Below are 18,747 nucleotides of genomic sequence, written 5' to 3' on the forward strand. Positions count from 1 at the left end.
GCCTTCACAAGCACAGCCCTGTTTTTACCATCACAGGGAGACTCTTTAGTGCAGAATAACATTTGTCCAGTGACACTTTCCCATCACTGCCACTATCCCCAGAGCCAAGAATGAACATGGACAGTGTAATGACTTTGTGCCACATACTTCAGTTATTTTCCGAGCAGCTCATTTAATTTGTGTAAAAGCTGTACAATATGGATACACTTAGTTTACACAGCGGCTCAGATGTGGAAATCGTTGCCTAAGGTCACACAGCAAAGGACTGAAAAGCCTGTTTACTAGATATAAATATCTAGTAGATACCTGTCACTGAATCTACAAACTTCTAACTGCTTGCTGAGTTGATCAATTTGTACCTTTTATGTGAACATTGTGGCATTCCAAGAGATTAAGTAATTTGCCCAAGCACGACTCACTAGATTGTTGTTGAGAGAGTTGTATCACAGCCACTAAGGTTCTGATTCCCCAAATATCACCAGCTGGACAAAGGAGGTGGCCCAGGAGAGCATTGTTCTGGGTGTGCAGTTTTAAAGCTGTGTTCCAACCCTTGACTGACATGCATGATCTTTTTGACTTTGGATCATTCAGATTTACTAAACCTTGTCCATCTATAAAACAGAGATAGTGTTTGTCTTCTAGGAGATATAGTGATGCTTAATGACATTTAAATTGCAAGCAGTAGTCCCAGTAGGTTGACAGCTTCTGTTACAGCATCGAATGGTTTGGACGGGCCTACCTGTGTATTCCACAGGCATACTGAGGTAGAGCAGAGAGAAAAACCACTCTAGAGCATCAGCTATCCACTCCCACCCACACTGAGTGCAAGAGGTTTCCAGAAGAACCTACCTCCAGTTGCGGTCCCCCTCCCCCGACCATTTTCGCTTCGAAATCTGTTGCTATAATTATGAACTAAGACCAATCCCAGAAGAATTTAGGAAGTCTAGACATTTGGTACTCTCCTACTGGGAAATAATTCTCCCCTGTCTGAAAGTTTCTACATTTTTCCCTAAAAACATCCTCTAATTTTTTCAGCTCTTATATTCACCAAGACCTTCTCTCCTCCTACCTCCCTGTTTGCTTTTTTTTTTTTTTTTTGTACCGAGAATTGGACTCATGACCACATGTTGCCAGGCAGGTGCAGTGCTGCTGAGCTACATTCCTGGCACTCCTGTTTGCCTTTTGCAAAATATTTGAACTCCAGTAGGAACCTGTCTTGTCATCAGTTTGAAAGGAATCTTTTATTATGAGCTAGCTGATTGCAATTTTAGAAAAGAGTAAGCCATTGCAAAGGAGAACTGTTGCCTCCCACTTTGCTCACCCCAGTTCCATGCTTGAAGATTTCAGCTGGATAATTGTTAATGTATTTTGTACTAGACTGGGGCTCCAGTCTGTTTATTGTTAAGGCTTTTAAAGAGGATTTTTTCTTTCAGTCCTGGGCTTCCAATTGGAGCCTCATGCATGCTAGTAAAGAATATATTTATAGAAACTATTTTGAGGAAAAGATTTAAGATGACAGATAATGCATTATGATTGCTTAATAAATATTTTTCTCTGCTTGATTACTTTACTATGTGGACATGTGTCGACTCAGACTCTTAGGCCTTGAACTGTAGATATATTGAGGCAATGCTACTTAATGGCCAGCCCCATCCATGGCATCTGGGAGTGATAAGAATTTTAAATTATCAGTGCCTCTGCAGGGCGCCCAGCACGGCATCCTCACTGATCTTCCTAATGCTCAGCGTAGGGGGGCCTGAGGCCACAAAGTTGCCATCATTCTAGTTTTCTGCCCCAAGTTAACTGCTCATCATCCCTCTACCGACCCTGCTTCTCCTCCTCTTCCCCCTTGTTGCGCTCACTGTTGCATAGGACTTCAGATACATCCTGTGCCCACCCGGTGCTGTCTCTAAAATGCAGCCCATCCTCTGAAACTCTGTACCACTCCTGGCTGATTCACGGGCCAGTTCTTGACTTTCCCTCAGCCTACGGACCTCTCTTCCCATATACATTCAGCATCTTTTACTTGCCAGTCACTTTCCAAAATGTTTATTGAGCACCTATTTCACCAAAACAACAAGCAAAACAGGCTTGCCTCCTGCTCTTTTGGAGCACACAGGTCATGCCCTGGAAAGTAAAATCTCTTTTGGCTAATTTAGTTCATTGTCTATCATCATTTTGTAATTCTTTTGCTTGTTTTGGGTACTCAATATCAAAAACTCCATGGGATAACCATACCTTCTATGATAATGTAACATCTCTGCACCTGGCCTAATGTTTGCACTTAGTAGTTGTTCAAAATATATTTTAGTTTTCTCAGAAACTTCTTTGCTTTTCAAATTAAATCACTTGATTTACATTTTTTTTTTTTTTTTTTTTTGGTACTGGGAATGGAACTCACAACCTTGTGCTTGCCAGGCAGGCACCATGCCCCTAAGCTACATCCCCAGCCCCATCCATTTGGTACTGCATCCATCTTTGATCTTTTGCCTCCTATATTGAGCTATTCGATAAGATCTATCCTTTCTTTCTGATCATTCCTATCCAGAATCCATTCCCACTTAGCTTTCTATCCAGGAAATCAGCTTGACACCTACCATCTCTTTCTTATGTTATGTCCAAATTGCTATTTACTTTGTATTATCCTGGAATCACACTCAGGTGCTGCATGATATTTTTATTATTGAGGGACAAAATGCATGTGGTGGTTCCATCAGACTATAAGCATGCTGAGAAATTCCTATTGCTTCTTTTTACTATGTCATTTCTATGTTTATTTTAGATATATAAATGCTTATTATTGTGTTATAACTGCCTATGATACTCATTATAGTAACCTGCTCTGTGGGTGGGAATGCAGGAGGAATAGGCTAGGCAAGCCTAGGTGTGTAGAAGGCTATAGAATCTAAAATTGTGGAAGTACTTTCTCTGATGTTCAGATAAGCAATGAAATTGCCTTAAAGTACATTTTCCAGAATGTATTTCCATTGCTAAATGACACATAAGTGGATATAGTGACATATTTTTGTTAGGTTCTCATTATAAAGGGCATGATAGTTGGTCATGCTTTAAGCTCCATGAAGACAGAAATTGCAAATGTAACTTGTTTAGCACCCATAAGATGTCCTGTTCCTTCCTCGGCACATACTGACGCTGTCTTTTACTAAAACGAAGTAATCCTTAGTGAGAGAGATGAGCAAGGGCTTCCCCAGGGTTTCCTGTTCTGGGCATGAGAACCTTTCCTGTTACCTATTGATAATGAAGACATCTGTTTAAAATGTCTAGATTGATGGCTGTAGCATAGTCTGTAGCAAGGCAAAGTACTTTTTTAATATGCTTAATGAGAAAATAGAAACTCTCATTGAATTTACGACACAGGTATTATTATAATTATTACCTTTATTCTCTGCAGAGAGGTAAATTTCTGAAAGCAATCTGTATTTTCCTCAAAAAGAAACTAGTAATAACCTTTATGAAGGTTATCTGGTGACTAACTAAACAGTTTGTTTCTTAGGAAAATCTTATAAAGCAGTATATCCCAGGCATGATTTAGAACTCTTTATTTGTATTAATATATTTCAGAGTCAGTCCTTACAATAACCCAAAGTGGTAGGAACTAGTATTTCAGTTCTATAAATGAGGAAACAGGCACAAAATGATAAGTTGAATTGTTTAAGGTCATCCAGCAAGTAAGTGGCTGAGCTAAATTTTCAATCACTCTGGAGTTTTATTCTCTAAACACACACACACACACACACACACACACACACACATATACAGTATGTTGTAGCTCTGGTTCTTCTGTATTCTTCTCTGTGCATACCAGGTGATCTGAGTGCTGCTGAGATACTTCGTTTGCCATCTTATTCAATATAGGTAGTGTTTAGTTTGTATATGCCTGAAAGTCTCTAGCTCTGCTACTTTAAGATTTGGTGTCTTTGCTCGGCCCGGTAGTAGAGTTCTCTCCTCAAATTCACATGGCTCTGCACATTGTGATACTGGGAGAAAACCAAAGTTCTTTCAGTGGAAAATCTTGTTGGGATGCAAGTCAAAAGCAGCTTGTGAGGCCCCTAACCATTCCTGTGAACACCCTCCCTCAATTTGCACCCCACTCCTAGCCAATGAGCACTAACCTGGCAGAATTGTTTAATCAAAAGGTGTTATAATTTCTTCCTCTCTGTTCTGTATGAATAAGGCAGTAGCTACCCAATTCATAGCACAGGGCTCAGTGCCTGGAACATTGTAAACATTGTAACCATTTAATAAATATTTGACCAAATAGTTTGTACTTCAATACTGTGGGTCACAAGTATACCATCAAAGGTGATAATTCCTTAGAATTTCTGTGAGTGTACATGTGTGCACATTGAGAATAAAATTCTCATATCTTTAAGAAAGTTTATCAAACATCTAGTCATATATTATGCTATTCTAGTGTTACTATTTGTGTCTGAATGTCCCCCCAAAGCCTCATGCAGTCATGGGGTGGGCTTCTAGAGTTTATGATTGATTCATGGTCCAGTGTTAGGATTATGCGTGTGAGTGCTGTACCCTCCTTGGGGCGGGTAGTTTGCACACAGTGTAAGAGAGGGAAAGAGGCTGCTTGCTGCTCCTCCCTTTTTGTTCTTGCTGCTTTTGCGGTTTTCTGCCATCATGAACCCCTGCCCTCTGCTATGTGCCACCCTGCCTTGGAGCCAGCCAAATATGGACTGAAACTTCCACAAACTGTGTGCTAAAGAAACCTTTCCTTAGTTTTTGGTGTCAGTTATTTTGTCCCAGCAAGGAGAGAAAAGTAACCAAGACATCTAGTTAACACCCACATTTGGCTAATACAATCTGTAGTAGCTGTCTTGGAAGCCCTGGAACTCAAAACACAAAAAAATAGAATTACTAATGATTTTGCAAAGACAAGCAAAGAAGGGCATCACATAGCAAAATAAATGGATATTACTGACTACTGTTCTGTGAGCTGCAGGTATTTATCGTCCAAATGGACTTACGTGAAAGGTTTCTAATGGAAAAATAACAGACTTACAGCCTCTTCAGATGGAGACATTAATATTCTGATCCAAGAGCTTCAGGAGGCATTAGTTTACTTGGAGTATTTTCATATCTTTTTTACTAGAAGAGCCTTTAGTATTGGAACAAATTGATGTCTAGAGTCCAAAAAGGCTGTTTAGCGTGTGATAGTGAAAATTAACTAATGCGTTTATCCTGTGGGCTTCTGGCTCATACATGTATGCAAAAATCAGTAGAATACCCAGCCTCTGTTTTGAATGCCCAATGTCTTCATCAGAAAGTGTGGAAATCTATTTAACGACTGACCTCAAATGAGTGGCATAAAGATGAAGTTGCCCTGTTGTATTTGAATTTCTGCTTTTGTTGCCCGTAGCATTCTGGAGCACTGAGAATAGTGAATTATCATCCCAGAATTTCAGAGTACTTTTTCTATCATTACCAGTGAGCCCATCTGTCCACCATCTCCATGAAAATGGAGATTTAAGATTTACAAAGCAAATATATTGTATTTTGAGGGCCTTGAAAAAATAAGTGTGCTATAAAGGAAATCTTAGACAAAGTTAGCTCGAAAGTCTGTGGCATCGCCCAGGAAATCTCAAACTTCTGGGATCCCCTGGTCACGCCAATGTAATTACAATCTGAGACACATATTCGTGCCAATTTGACTACACAATCTTAAAAGGAGGTAAGAGATGAACAAGCCCGAGCATGATTTTATTTCTTTAACATTTAGTTTTAAATTTGTATCAGGGGAACAGAGGGGAAGAAAAGAATAAAGTCCTCTGGCATTTTCTCAGTTAATTTCTTCTCCTAATTGCTGTTTGGCCTAGTTCTTTTTTTGTCTGTGTTCCTTCTTTGGAGGCCTCTTTGCTGTTTTGCATCTCAAGGGGGTAGCATATTCAGGACTCTGCTTTGAAACATGTGTTTCAAAAAGGCAGAGTAAGACATCTGCCACCCACCCACTCCCTGCCTACCAGGACATTCCTCATCTTCCTTTAGCTCAAGTGTAAAATCAACCTGCTGCCCACACTCAGAAAAGTCTGGCTTTGCTTTTACTAAACCATCTTTTCCTTTGCTTTTTTCTGCTGGTTCTGCCAATAGCAAAAAATACAGAATCAGAAAGATAGATTTGAACTTAAAAGAAAAACAGTGATATGGACTTATTTTTTTATGGAATACAATATTTTTTGCACATTAAACTTGGATCTTGAACTCCTTAGATTGGTATCTGTCAACCTGGCAAATGTTCCTTCTGTACCATCAAGGACTCCATGTTATAAAAAATAGGTGCAGCTGAATGTGCTGGCACAGGACTGTAACTCCAGCACTGTGGGAGGTTGAAGCTGAGGGAGGTAGATCCAAGTTCATCCCCATCTTGCACAACTTGATGACTTACTGAGACCCTGTCTCAAAATAAAAAATAAAGAGGGTTAGGGATGTAGTTCAGTGTCCCTGTCCTGGATTCAACCCCTAGTACTACAGCAAAAAAGAAAGCAGAGAGAAAGGAAAGGAGGTTGGAGGAGAGGGGGAAAGTTAAGGGGAAGCAGAGAGAAAGTAAAAGGAAAGATAAAGGAAGAGAAGGAAAGGGAGGGAAGGAGAAGAAAGAGGGCAGGGGAGAGGGACGGAAAGGGGAATGAAAGTAAGTATGAAGAGAAAAGGGAAAAGAAGCTGGGGCCTTGCCTACCACAAGAAGGTTCTCCACTGCTCAGCTGGCAGTGGGGCTTTGCGGGTCCTAGAAGAGCTCCTGTCTAGGAAGCAAAGTAAGAGAACTGGCAGAGGTGACACTTTTTTCACCTGATTCGGGGATTCGGGAGTTCCTGGAGAGAGGATGAGAATATGCTACCCTCACACATGTGACTTTGGGATAAGGTTTTTCCTTTTTTTAATAAAATAAATAGCTCTCTGCTCCCTCCCTGCCTGCCACGAAAATTCCCCTTTGTGAAGCTGTCTTTGTTCCTTCTCCTGCACCAGGTGGTGAAGGACTGTCCTCATCACCAGGGGTGGGAAATGAGTGATTTATTCCAGCTCCCCTCATCATCTGTTATTTCCCATGTACCATACTCACCTGGCCATGGTGTACTACCCCTAGAGGTACAAGCTCCTTTTTTCTTTGTCGGCTCATTTCTCCACAAAATAGTGTCCTTTTTTTAATAGTATACAAGTTCTCTACTCTCCTGACTTCTGTGGGCTTTCTTTCTTTCCCCAGCTCTGAACGCCCTGTGCACATAAACTTTTAAAACAAGAAAACATGGAAGTCTTTTCTACTGTTCACCCATTGTCTTTTAAAAGTTTTACTTGCAGACTGCATTTGAACAATCTCAGAGGGTACAGGAAGTACTTTTCCTACCTGTCTTGCAGTGCTGAATAATGCCTTATTGTTTAGCAGTTTCCCTATGCTGATCCAGGAAAAATCTCTAAATGTCATCAGAAAGTCTAGGTCCCAAATAAGAAACCTGTCTTGTCATAAATTTCATTATTTCAACTAGCAAACAATTATTGAGCATGCTCACAGATAAGACTTAGTCCTCATGCTCTTGTAGTTGACTATCTAGCAGAAGCACATTTTTAGGGCCTGTGAACACTTTAGATTTGCCCCAGTGAAAATTACTCTTGACAGAGTTCCCCTGTGCTGTATCAAGCTATCATCTATCTGCTTATATCCTGTTTCTTTCAGGCATAAAGTGACCATATTTTATAAACTATTGTAAAGGTTTGGCCTCTAAAACCATAATATTCTAAAACACGAAGTTCTGAAACTAGAAGCGGATATTCTAACATTGGATACAAAGTGCAGAATGGCCTGTCTGAAACAAACACTGAAAACAACGGGGTATATAGAAATGACACTTCCTAGCAGTGACATTAGACATAATGGCCTGCATAATTCATTTTTTATGTTAAGCAAGAGGATCTGCCTACCACAAGAGGTAAGCGCATTTCTGATTCTATGTTCTAGGAGGAATTTCATTAGAGCATTGCCCAGCATTACAATTCAGTGGAGTGTCTGATGCTTCTCTTACATAGAATAAGGGTTACTAGGCTGTTGGTCCCTTTGGCTACTGGTCCTGAAATCTGAGTGTATCGTAGTTGTCCAGAGGGCTAGTTGAAGTGCAGATGATACAACTGACCTCCAGAATTTCTGATTTTATGGGTCTGGGACAGTTGGTTTGCCACTCTTGGAGATCCCCAGTGCAAAGACAGGAAAAGCCCCAGCATTGGAGAAATTTGGACGTAATTAGCTTCTGTTTGCAAATGCAGATCCCCACTTCTACGGGACACTTTCCATCCTGCCTTGAGTGCTATGGAGGGGCGATGCGGTTCCAGAAAGCTTCTGTTTCCACATGCCATGTCTTAGCAACACTTTGCTGAAAGTTACTGATGTGTATGTGAGGCAGGACCCATTGGCCTCAATGAGCTATGGGATAAAGAGTTACTGAAGGTCAGTGATCATCACCACCAGAACATTAAAAGTTGGCAGTTAAAAGTCTGCAGAAATCTCATATTGTGATGTAGAAATCTGAAATCTGGACCTTACTACAGCCCTGCTTAGTGCTGTCCTTTGGCCTGATAGGAAGAGACAGTGGCAAAGAGGTTTCATGGGTTGGTGTTGGATTGCATTTTCTGAGGAATTGTAAAACCACATCTGCTAAACACATCGTTGCCTTTCATTTCTTAGCAGCTATGATCTCTGTAATTCAGGAAATGCCTCTGCTATGTTTCTGTAGTGGATTTACACAAAGTTTTGGATCTTGACTTGGAAATTTATTAGTACATGTCCTTGAGCAAGTGTCTTATTGCCTCTGACTGGGCCTCATTTTCCTCCTTTATTAAGGGCATCATCATACCTTCCATTAATTAGGGTTAATTTGAAAATTAAGTCAGCCTATAAAATGAGTGTCATATAATATACTTAATTCTTCTCTTTCTCTTTTTATGTCATTTACTTAACATTAAAGACATTAGAAGTTAATTGAGATCTTCTGGTTCCAGACATGATTGGAAAGATATTTTGGTGTCATGATATTTCAAAGTTTTCTTCTAGTGTCACACTTGAGGCTTTTCCACTTTAAAGTCTGTGATATTTCAAATTGTGATCACAGCCAGGTATGGTGGCACATTCCTATATTAATCACAGCTCTCTGGGAGGCTGAGGCAAGAGAATCACAGGTTCGACTTCTGCCTGGGCAACTTCGTGACACTTTGTATAAAAAGAAATAAATGGCTGGAGACGTAGCTCAGTGTGAAGGCCCTGTGTTCAATCTCTGGTACTGCCCCATCACCACCACCAAAAGAAAATTTGTGATTGTTCATTTACTTTAACCTCTTTATCTCTTCATCTCAACAAAGAGACAATGGCCAGGGTTGAATTGTCTGCAGGTTTGTAGCTACATGGATTTTTACCACAGCCCTTATTACTCCCAATGCAGCAAGTTTGAGTGGGTACTGATACCTTGTGAAGTTTTACTGTGATAGAACCAGTGTTCTCCTTTTGCATGAGTTATTCAAGCTGTTGGAATATGTCTACCCTTTTGGTTTGGCAGCTGTATGAAGCAGGGATAGTCAGCTTGATTCTAAGTGGGTCATTTGGAGAAGGATTGGGATCGTTTCCTAATACCCTGTATCTGCAAGCAAGGGACATGAATGGAGGGAGTCCTGTGTTGTTTTTACAAATGTCCAGGATACTTGCCTAGAATCTTTTGGGAGTCCAATGGGAAGAATTTGTTGGAGGGCACTGATTCTCTCCTATTTAGTGTCTTATTCCCAGTAGTTAACACATGTCAGTAGAATAAGGGCTCTATGATTACTTTTGAATGAACAACTTTCTTAACATAGCTCTTTGCTCTTGGAACTTATGTACTATTCCAGATGACCCAGTGAAATCTTGTGAAAGTTGGTGAGTCGTTTTTCTGAGGACTATTCAAATTATCTATAAAACATGGGGTATCCTGTAAAGATCAAGACCAGGGCAGTTTTCCTAATTGATCAGCTCCGTAGTGGACTGGAAATCAGTCTTTGTGGTGGCTGCTGAAGAGCTTTGCTGTCTGCTCAGCACAACAATAACAAGGCTCCTGGTGAATCCCTGGGCCTTCTCAACAGAGTCATAATGAATTGGCCCAGGGCAACATGCTCATTGTCTAGAAAAGGAAACTCACTCTCCACATGGGCTGCTGTATTTCCTGGCACAGACATGCCTATTAGCACCTTTGCCCACCTTGTAAATGAACCCAGCAATGAATTGTGTAATTTACCAAAAATGATCTCCAGGAAACACTCCACAGAGGAGCAGCACTCATGGCCCCATCACCTGCTTGCTGCGAGCGCTCACAATGATTGGTAGCTGGAAAAGTGCTGCCACTTCCTGAGGCCACCTGCGCCGGCCTGGGGGCCGTGGGAGTCAGTCTCTCTTCACTCCAATGGTCTTTAATTAATAGAGTGTAAACAAAGAAGAGAACATAAGAAAGCGAGGCTGGCACACAAAGCTCTCCCGCCACCAAGGAACTCCAACGAGCTGATCTTTAATAAGGAGACACTTCCAGATGGATGAAAATAGGTGCACCAAGAGCAGAGGTGGGGTACTGCTGTGTTCGGTATCCACGTAGGATTGGACGAATGCTCCAGAGGAAAGCACAGTGCAAATAGTCTTTTTAAAACTAGGGTGCTTTATGCAGCCTTGAGATTTTATCTGGGGTTCCTGTCCCTTTTTGTTCTTATCCAGTAAGTATCATGTGGTCTTTTTAAAAGTTTTATTTTACTTTAATTACTTTTGACTGAAACATAGATTGTATATGTTGATAGTGTACTGTGCATTTCATACATGTCTGCATTTTATGATGAGGTTAAACATAACCTCACATATTATTATTTTATGGCAAAAGTATACAATATCCTTTTATTTTAGCTTTTTGAAATATACCATCCGTAACTGCTCTCCGCAGTCATCCTATTGGTAATAGCAGAACTTTTTACTCCTACCTGCAACTTGACTCTCATGAGTGCATTTTCATTATCTAAATAGAAAAGTTAATTTTCTCCCTATTTTTGTACCTTTTTTCCCCTTCTGTCGTTTGGTCTCCACTCCCATCCATGTGTAAGGGAAAGTTCTAAGCAGCTCCGTGAGCTGGTAGATCATCCCAGCAAAGGTCATTGACTGATAGATCAGTAGCTCTTTTGCGGGGTTTATGTAAGGAGAGGGAAGGTATTATTGGAGTGGTTACATTCACCTAATTTCATAAACAGTTTTTGGTTTCTAATAAGTGACACCCTTTGGATCCTCAGTGCACACAAGCAGTTTTTACATTTATTTATCTAGGACAGTGATGGTGAACTTTTTAGATCTTTCAGTGATACAAATGGCCCATGGAGGCACATGTGCCATAGGTTTGCTACCACTGGTCTCAAGTATCTTGGTCAGTTAGGGGAGGCAGAAGAACTTCAGGTAGCAGTCTCAAACCTCTAACCCGAAAAGGTGATGTTGCCAGTCACAAGGAAAATCAGGGTAATAACATTTCAATTTTAAAATTCCTGGCCCCATTCTTCTTTCATATTGAAATATTATTGAAGTTCAACTGCTTGTTGAACATATATTAATTCTGGAATTTGTTCTGAAGAGCTGAATTTGCTGGGATGACTGCACAAGCCTTTTGACATTTGAGGCCAAATGTTGAAATCACAAAACTGAAGGTCGTGGCATGTGTTAGACAGAGAAGAATTAAGATGCACAGCCCTCACAATTTGTGGTACAGTTCGTACAAACCTGTCACCATCCCTAATGCATTATTCATCAAATTAGGCAGAGGAAATAATGTTTGTTTGTTTATTTTTAAATAGGGCTTAGTTATTGGGAAGGGTAGAGTCAACTTGTGTAACTGTCAAGTGGGAAAGGATCTTCAAATCAGGACCTTTTGCCACTAATGAGCCTCCTGTTTTGATTTGTAACATGTTGTTGTATATATTTTTAGCATGATTTTATGCCATTGGACAGTCCTTCTATAACTGAGAAACATTTGCAGGAACATGGCTTGTTAGGTATTTTTAGATCTCCTGTGACCTGTAAACAATTGTTACTAATCTGGAGGGCTCTGACCTGCAGGATTCGGCTCCATAACTTGTCTACAGTGAAGGTGATGAAACCAAATGCGGAGCATCAGTCAGTCCCTAAATGGGGTGAAAGTTTAGAGAGAGAAAAAGTAAAAGGAGCTCATGTTTATCAGCACAGATCCCGAATTTACCAGCTTTGGGTTATCAGATCTTGTTTACTTTCAAGAAAATTAAAAGATGATTAATTGGGCAGTGAGATGTCAGATAACTGGTTCTGCTGTTTGCTGAGCTCTAGAAAGGGAAGAATTCCTTCTTTCACGGAGTTCCCAATGCTTGCTACCCCAGCAAGAGATACAATCTCCCCTGTGACCCATTGCTGACAGAGAGACACCAAGATGTAGCTGCTCAAGATTTCTCATGTAAATGTGGGTTAAAACAAACTGCACATCAGGAACTATTTCAGCTTTTTGCAACACGAAATGCGTAAACCTAAACTTGTTAACTTGAAATTACACCAGGACCACAAAACCCCTGCAATACACAAGGCTTCATCAAGTTACTCACATTCCCCTGGGTAGGTTAGGTTTAATCCAAGGAAATGCAATGACTACCGTGCTAAACCACAATGCCAATTAATTTTTATTCATTGATTGTTGAGGGCATGTTTTATTTATCACACCTGCTTTTCTTACCCCTTTTGCTTACAGTGTGATTGCGTAGTTCCTTAAAGATTTGCAAGCTGCTGGATGCTGTTGTGTGCATATTGGAGACAGTTCCCCTTACCTGTCTGTTTCTGGCTGTTTTTCTGTTTCTCTTGCTGCCTTCTATGCATATGCCCTTCAGGCTAATTTAGATCACTGTGCCCTGTACTTCAGAACAGTTAGGAGGTTTATTTGTCCCCACCATCAGAAACAGTGAATCATTCTATTTATATTTCTCCAAATTTGTCCATCCAGTGTTCTATTTGTTTGAAGGGAAAAACAGGAAACCATGTCAGGATAGTTTTCTGTATTTGCTCAGGAACAGGTCTCTAACCTTTTTATTACTTTATGTTTTCATTTAGATAAATGAAGGTTAGATTATTCTAGGCATTGTTGCCTGTGACATAGTTTTGAGCACAGAGCTTGGTGGTTTAGAAAACATACCCTAAGAAGCAAGATGTATCATATACAGGTGAAAATTCCCTATGATGAATGTTATTATGTATATCCAAAATGTACCAACAAAATTAATTTAAAGAACACAGGCTTCTAAATGGAGGCTGGGGTATTATTGGCAGAGTGAGTTACCTACTGGGTAAGTAGCAAACAGTTAATAGTGTTAGTACCTTAGCTAGTGCTGAGTGAGTTGGAGGGTAGACATTTAATGCAGAATGGTTTTTGAAATTTCGATACCCACTGTGTCTGTCTATGTGCTGGGTCCTGTCTGTTTCTGAGCTTGAGGTCTGTGTTTGTATGTCATGCTTCTGCATTGCTAGTGTCCAGAATCTCCTGTGTCCATGCTGTCCTCTGATGAAAAAAGGAAGGCCCAGGGTGACATTTGGCAAGGTTCCAGCAGCGTAAGGCAAGTGGAGCTGTGTGCCATTGTGGAAGCCCATTCATCACCTAGAGGAGGTGAAGAAATCCAATACACAAGACCATTAATGGATCGTAACACATAATAATAGCAATTCCATTCTAGCAGGACTAGAGGTACATCTGTCCCGACCTTTGAGCATTGTTCACACATCCTTTTTAGTATTGCAGGAGCAAATAAGAGAACAGAAAACTTGTTGCCAGCATGTCTTGCAGAGATGCTGTGTAAAAACTGCTTTATTCGTCCCCGCAGCACCCCTGGTAACTAGTGGGGATCCTGCTTCTCAGGGCACAGGGCAGATAGCAGACCTGGAAAAACAGCATACTTAAGGTCATGCACACGGTCTGTCGTAAGAATTGAAATTTAGACCAGGTTGCTCTTTGTAGAAGCCTGAAAATAAAACCACCAATGAATAAATGACCAAACTGTCCAGTGGGCCAGGGATAGCCTTCAGAAGTATAGAACTGGAATGGATTTGGGTGGTCTTTTATTTGGGCCTTTCATAGTAGATGAGGAACCAGACAGCCTGGATTCACATGCTATCTGGGAGCTTTTTGATGTCCTCAGTCATGGCTTTGGTCCCTAGAAGAGATTATTTAAGAGCTACTTTTGTTTTGAATATTAAAATGCAATTTGTTAAAATTGCAAATTCAAAAACCCATTTCTTAAGCCTTTAAATTGAATTTACAAATCTAATTATGCTTTTCCTAAATCTAGCAACTTTAGCAATCACTTTTAAAGGGTTTTTTTAAACAACCTAGTTAATTAAATCACTTAAATATTTTAAACTGCACTTATAAATTTAATATATTCTATTCTTTTTAAGTACTTAAATCATCTAACAAATAGACTTACCCACATGCTTAAATAATACTTGTAAATCTCATAAATTAAAGTTTTAAATATGGTGGATCTTAATTCTTTTGCATATTACAATATTATTTACAAATTTAGAAAAAACTTATCTTCACCAAATTAAAATTGCGATTTAAAAAGTATTCAATTTTGCACCATTTGAAACTTAAATAGAAAAAGTCTATATTGAACTCTTACACAATAAGAATTACATATTTAAAATACCAGTCATGATCAGAATATTCTAAATCTAAAAAATATACTTGAACAAATTCACTTCATTATTTCTCTACTTATTCTGAAATTTCTTCAGATTAAATGATGTTTTAACCCAATAAGGGAGAAAAATGTCATCCCAAGGGGAGTGGGATTCCTTTTCTGTGCTTTAGATGTTGATGGACTCAGAAGAATGGGATGGAACAAACAACTTGATCCTCGCCAAAGACTTTGCCGTATGTAGGTACAATGAAGATAACTCCAGAATTTAAGGAAAGATTTGATATCATGGGTCCAACTTCTAATTTAAGTCATCTGCAACTCAATTTTTTAGTCTTCCCTTACAAAGCCTCTTGTTGCCAACTCAACTGGAATTTTCCTTGTTGATGCTCTTCTCACATGGAGAATGACTTCTCCCTGAGCGTTGCACTCTGTGTCAGACTCTGAATACCTCTTCAGATCTGAGTTCTTAACAAATGTTTCTTCTTGATGGGAATGTAACTTGCATAACTATTATAAGCATTTCCAATAGGATTTGTGTCTGTCACAGTGTGGCCTAGGTGTTCCTACAAGTGGAAATCATGTTCTGTTTTGGCATAGAGCACATCTTCTGCTCTGTGCTGCTGCTTGCTAGGTCTTGCAATGCATTACCTATACAGCTATCAGACTTTTGAGAGATTAGTTACAGGAAAGTGAGATGGCATACAGGAGTATTTAGGAAAATCTGAAAAATCCCTAAAACTAGCTGGGAAATATAAATATTTAACAAATCAGTTCTGTGTATTTATCATGTTTTCAAATGGGGTGGATTCTGTATGGATACAGGCAGTCTCTGTACTTGGTACCCCAAAGCCAGACCACCTGGTTTTCCTACTCCTCCTCTTAGGGCTTCCTAAGCTTCCAGCAGTCAGTCATAGCTGCTTCACTTAGCTTTTCCAGCTGAGGATTTTTATGCCGACTGCCTCAGGGGGTGGTTTTGTGGGTGAAATCCACAGGAATGGAAGCTTCAGTGAGATAAGTTCATCTGTTGGGTATGGTTATATCCTCAGCACCTTAGTGCCCCAGAATTGTGTATGTTCAATAAACATTGGTTTATTTCAGTAAGCATACTGTGCTTCAGTGGTGACTAGATGTAGGCAAGGTCTCACAGAAGGTGGTTATTATTGTGGTTTGTTTGGCCACAGTAACTTGCAGAATCCTAATCTTACACAAATGTATTAGAAAAAGCAGATAAGGAACAATTCCCACACCATTCGTTCCATACCTTTATACTTCCTGCACTGAGTTATATTACTTTCATCTGGAGAAAACCTATGCCAAAGCCGGCTTGCTTTCGCATTTGGCTGGCTAGATTATTTGTAATATTCTGTGACTGTAGCTCTTCTTTCTTACGTTGGTAAGGTTACCTGTGATTTTCATTTTTCATTCTTCCCTTTCATTTCCTTCCTTGCCTTTTCTTCTCTGTCCTTCTTTGTCCCCAGCCTTCCTTGACTCGCAGCCCTTTGGTTCTACCTGTTTTTCTTTGCCTGCCCTTTAAGTAGAGGCAGACTTTGAAGGTCAATCCTTGACTATTTACTTTCACATTGCACCTAGTCTTCCTGGTCAACTTATGGACTCTTACAGCTTTAAATAAGCCTACCTCTTTTCCCCTGCACAACTGTGATCCAATTACAGTGCCACTTGTTTTGCCTTAACAGCGTTTTACACACCTGACATTTCCTCCACACAGTCATCCAATGAGTTCAGCCACTTCAATAACTGTTTGGCTCTAACTCTTCTTCTGCCTGGTCTCTTACTTCAAGCCAGTCTTCCTCCAGTCTACCATGTTTAATGTTGTCAGCGTTATATTCTTTACAGAAAGCCCCTGCAACCTTCTTACATAGTCAAAAACCACAAAACATCTCAGTGCTCTCACGCCCAATTTTGTCTCCCTTTCATCTTCTCTACAGCTCTTTGTTTCTTTATGAAACCCAGTGCACTCACCACTCGCTTAATAAGGTCTCCTCTCACCTGGTCCTCTATGTCCTAAGGCCTGGAACCTGTGAACAGTTGCAGAGAAAGGAGGTAAGTTTGCAGATGGAACGAGGACTGGTGCTCAGCTGACTTTAAAAGAGCAAGAGTGTCCTGATTACTCAGGGGGACCCTATGTAATCAGTATTTAAAAGTGGAAAAAAGAAAGGAGGGAGCTAGAAGAGGGTACTGTATTCCTGTGGGAGGAGATGAGTGTAAAATAATGTGAGGATTCAACCCACTTTTGCTGGCTTTGAATGTGGAGAAAGGGAGCCAAGGTGTGTGGGTGGCTTCTAGAATCTGGAGAAGACAAGGAAATAGATTTTCCCCCTCGAGCTTCAAAAATGGAATGCAGCCTTTCTGACATCTTGCATAGATTAAATCCACTGCAATGGAGGCTTCAAAGACAACTTCATCTGTTTGGGCGTGGGCATATCCTCAGCATCTGGAACAGTTCCTAGGTATCGTGTACAATAAACTTGTGTTTCTTTCACTAAACATAAAGTGCTTATTGCTTACTTGGTGACTGGAGGTAGACAACTTTTCATAGAAGGTGCTTAGTAGCCAATGATAACCATGTCAGAATTCTAAACTATGGAGCAGTTAGTTTATAAATTTGTGGTTCAAGGCACCAAGCTTGTAGTAGGTAGTTTGTTACAGCAGCAACAGAAAACTGTTTTACCCACATCTGTCCTTTCACTCAAGCTGATCGTAATGGTGGGAATAATCTTTCTTTTTAAACTGATTTAACTAATAAAGATGTAAAGGTCCAAAATATTAATCTAACCTACTCAAATACTCAGATATTCCTAATCAAAGGTCATGTAAAGCCTGTCTGCCATATTTACCTAAGTCTTTATGTCCTCTATTGGCACATTCTTTTATTAGATACCTGTGTGTGATGAACTTGGATTGTGAGTATCCAGGAGATAGGATCAATCTGTCATTTATTTTGCATCCTCTTATAATACCGACTACACAATCTATATTTTCAATCCAATGCTTTTTGAACACAATTGTAGAAAGTGCAACACACTGCAAGTGTACTAGATATGAGTCCTAAATGCCCACAAGATGGAGATATTTCCTTCAAAATGTGAGTGCCATTGTCCCATGAGATCAGCTCTCATGAACCTCTTTCAAAATGGAAATTCAATTCTTAGGTACAAATGAGAAGGTTTAGATTTCAATAATCCTGTTTGCAACTATAATTTAAGAGTTGTTTGTTCAAATTAAAATTTGATAATTTAAAAGTAGAAGTTAGTATACTCATGTACTAGAATAAAAGCAATAATTTTGCCTCACAGGTCTTTTGAAAATAGAGTAACTGTACAGTATAGACCAGTGGTGGACTTAATTTCATTGAGCATAGTTGTATTACATAGTACATTTTCTTAATTCTCTTCAGCAAGAGGTCTAGAGAAAATGGGGAAATTGTCTAGCTTCCTACAGTTTAATTTTACTTTTGCTATTGGAATAAAAAAGCCAAAGATGCTGTAAAGACTATTTGACAAGGGGTGAGATTCCAGGTTATGTGAATATGAATGGCTATAAATTAGCATGTAATGACATTTGTAATGTGTTGTGGAGCTTCTTCATATACTCAGATTATATCAGTCAGCTTTCTATACTTTGGGGAAGGACTTGAGAAAGACAGTTTAAAGGAGGAAAGATGTATTTTAGCTTAAGGTTTCAGAGGTTTTAGTCCATGGTCTGTCAGTTGCATTGCCATGGACCTAAGCTGAAGCAGAACATCATGGCAGAAGGGTATAGTGTAGCAAAACTGCTCACTTCACAGCAGCCAGGAAGTAGAAAGAGCCAGAGAGAAAAGGGGAATGGACAAGATATATTCCCCATGTTCATGTTCCCATGACCTCTTCTTTCCATCTGCTTCATTGACATCAAATTATGATCTCACGAGTAAATTAATCCTATAAAAATGTTAGGACCCTCATGATCCAGTGATCACCTTTCAATAGTTGGCCTTAGGGGAGAAGTCCTAAATACAAACCTTTAGGAGGGACACTTTCTATT

The 18,747-nt window shown here is 39.8% G+C and overlaps 1 protein-coding gene across 1 annotated transcript in view; it reads left to right on the forward strand.

Annotated features, from left to right (window-relative positions):
• Unc5d (unc-5 netrin receptor D) overlaps positions 1-18,747 on the forward strand; it is a 380,937-nt gene that overhangs the window by 40,921 nt on the left and 321,269 nt on the right. Inside the window, exons 2-3 of the mRNA XM_013521490.1 lie at positions 13,535-13,620; positions 16,653-16,767. Coding sequence (XP_013376944.1) covers positions 13,535-13,620; positions 16,653-16,767 — 201 coding nt within the window. The remainder of the gene's footprint in view (positions 1-13,534; positions 13,621-16,652; positions 16,768-18,747) is intronic.

This window comes from Chinchilla lanigera, unplaced genomic scaffold (genome assembly GCF_000276665.1).
Source record: "Chinchilla lanigera isolate Chin_1 unplaced genomic scaffold, ChiLan1.0 scaffold00062, whole genome shotgun sequence".
NCBI classification, from domain to species: domain Eukaryota; kingdom Metazoa; phylum Chordata; class Mammalia; order Rodentia; family Chinchillidae; genus Chinchilla; species Chinchilla lanigera.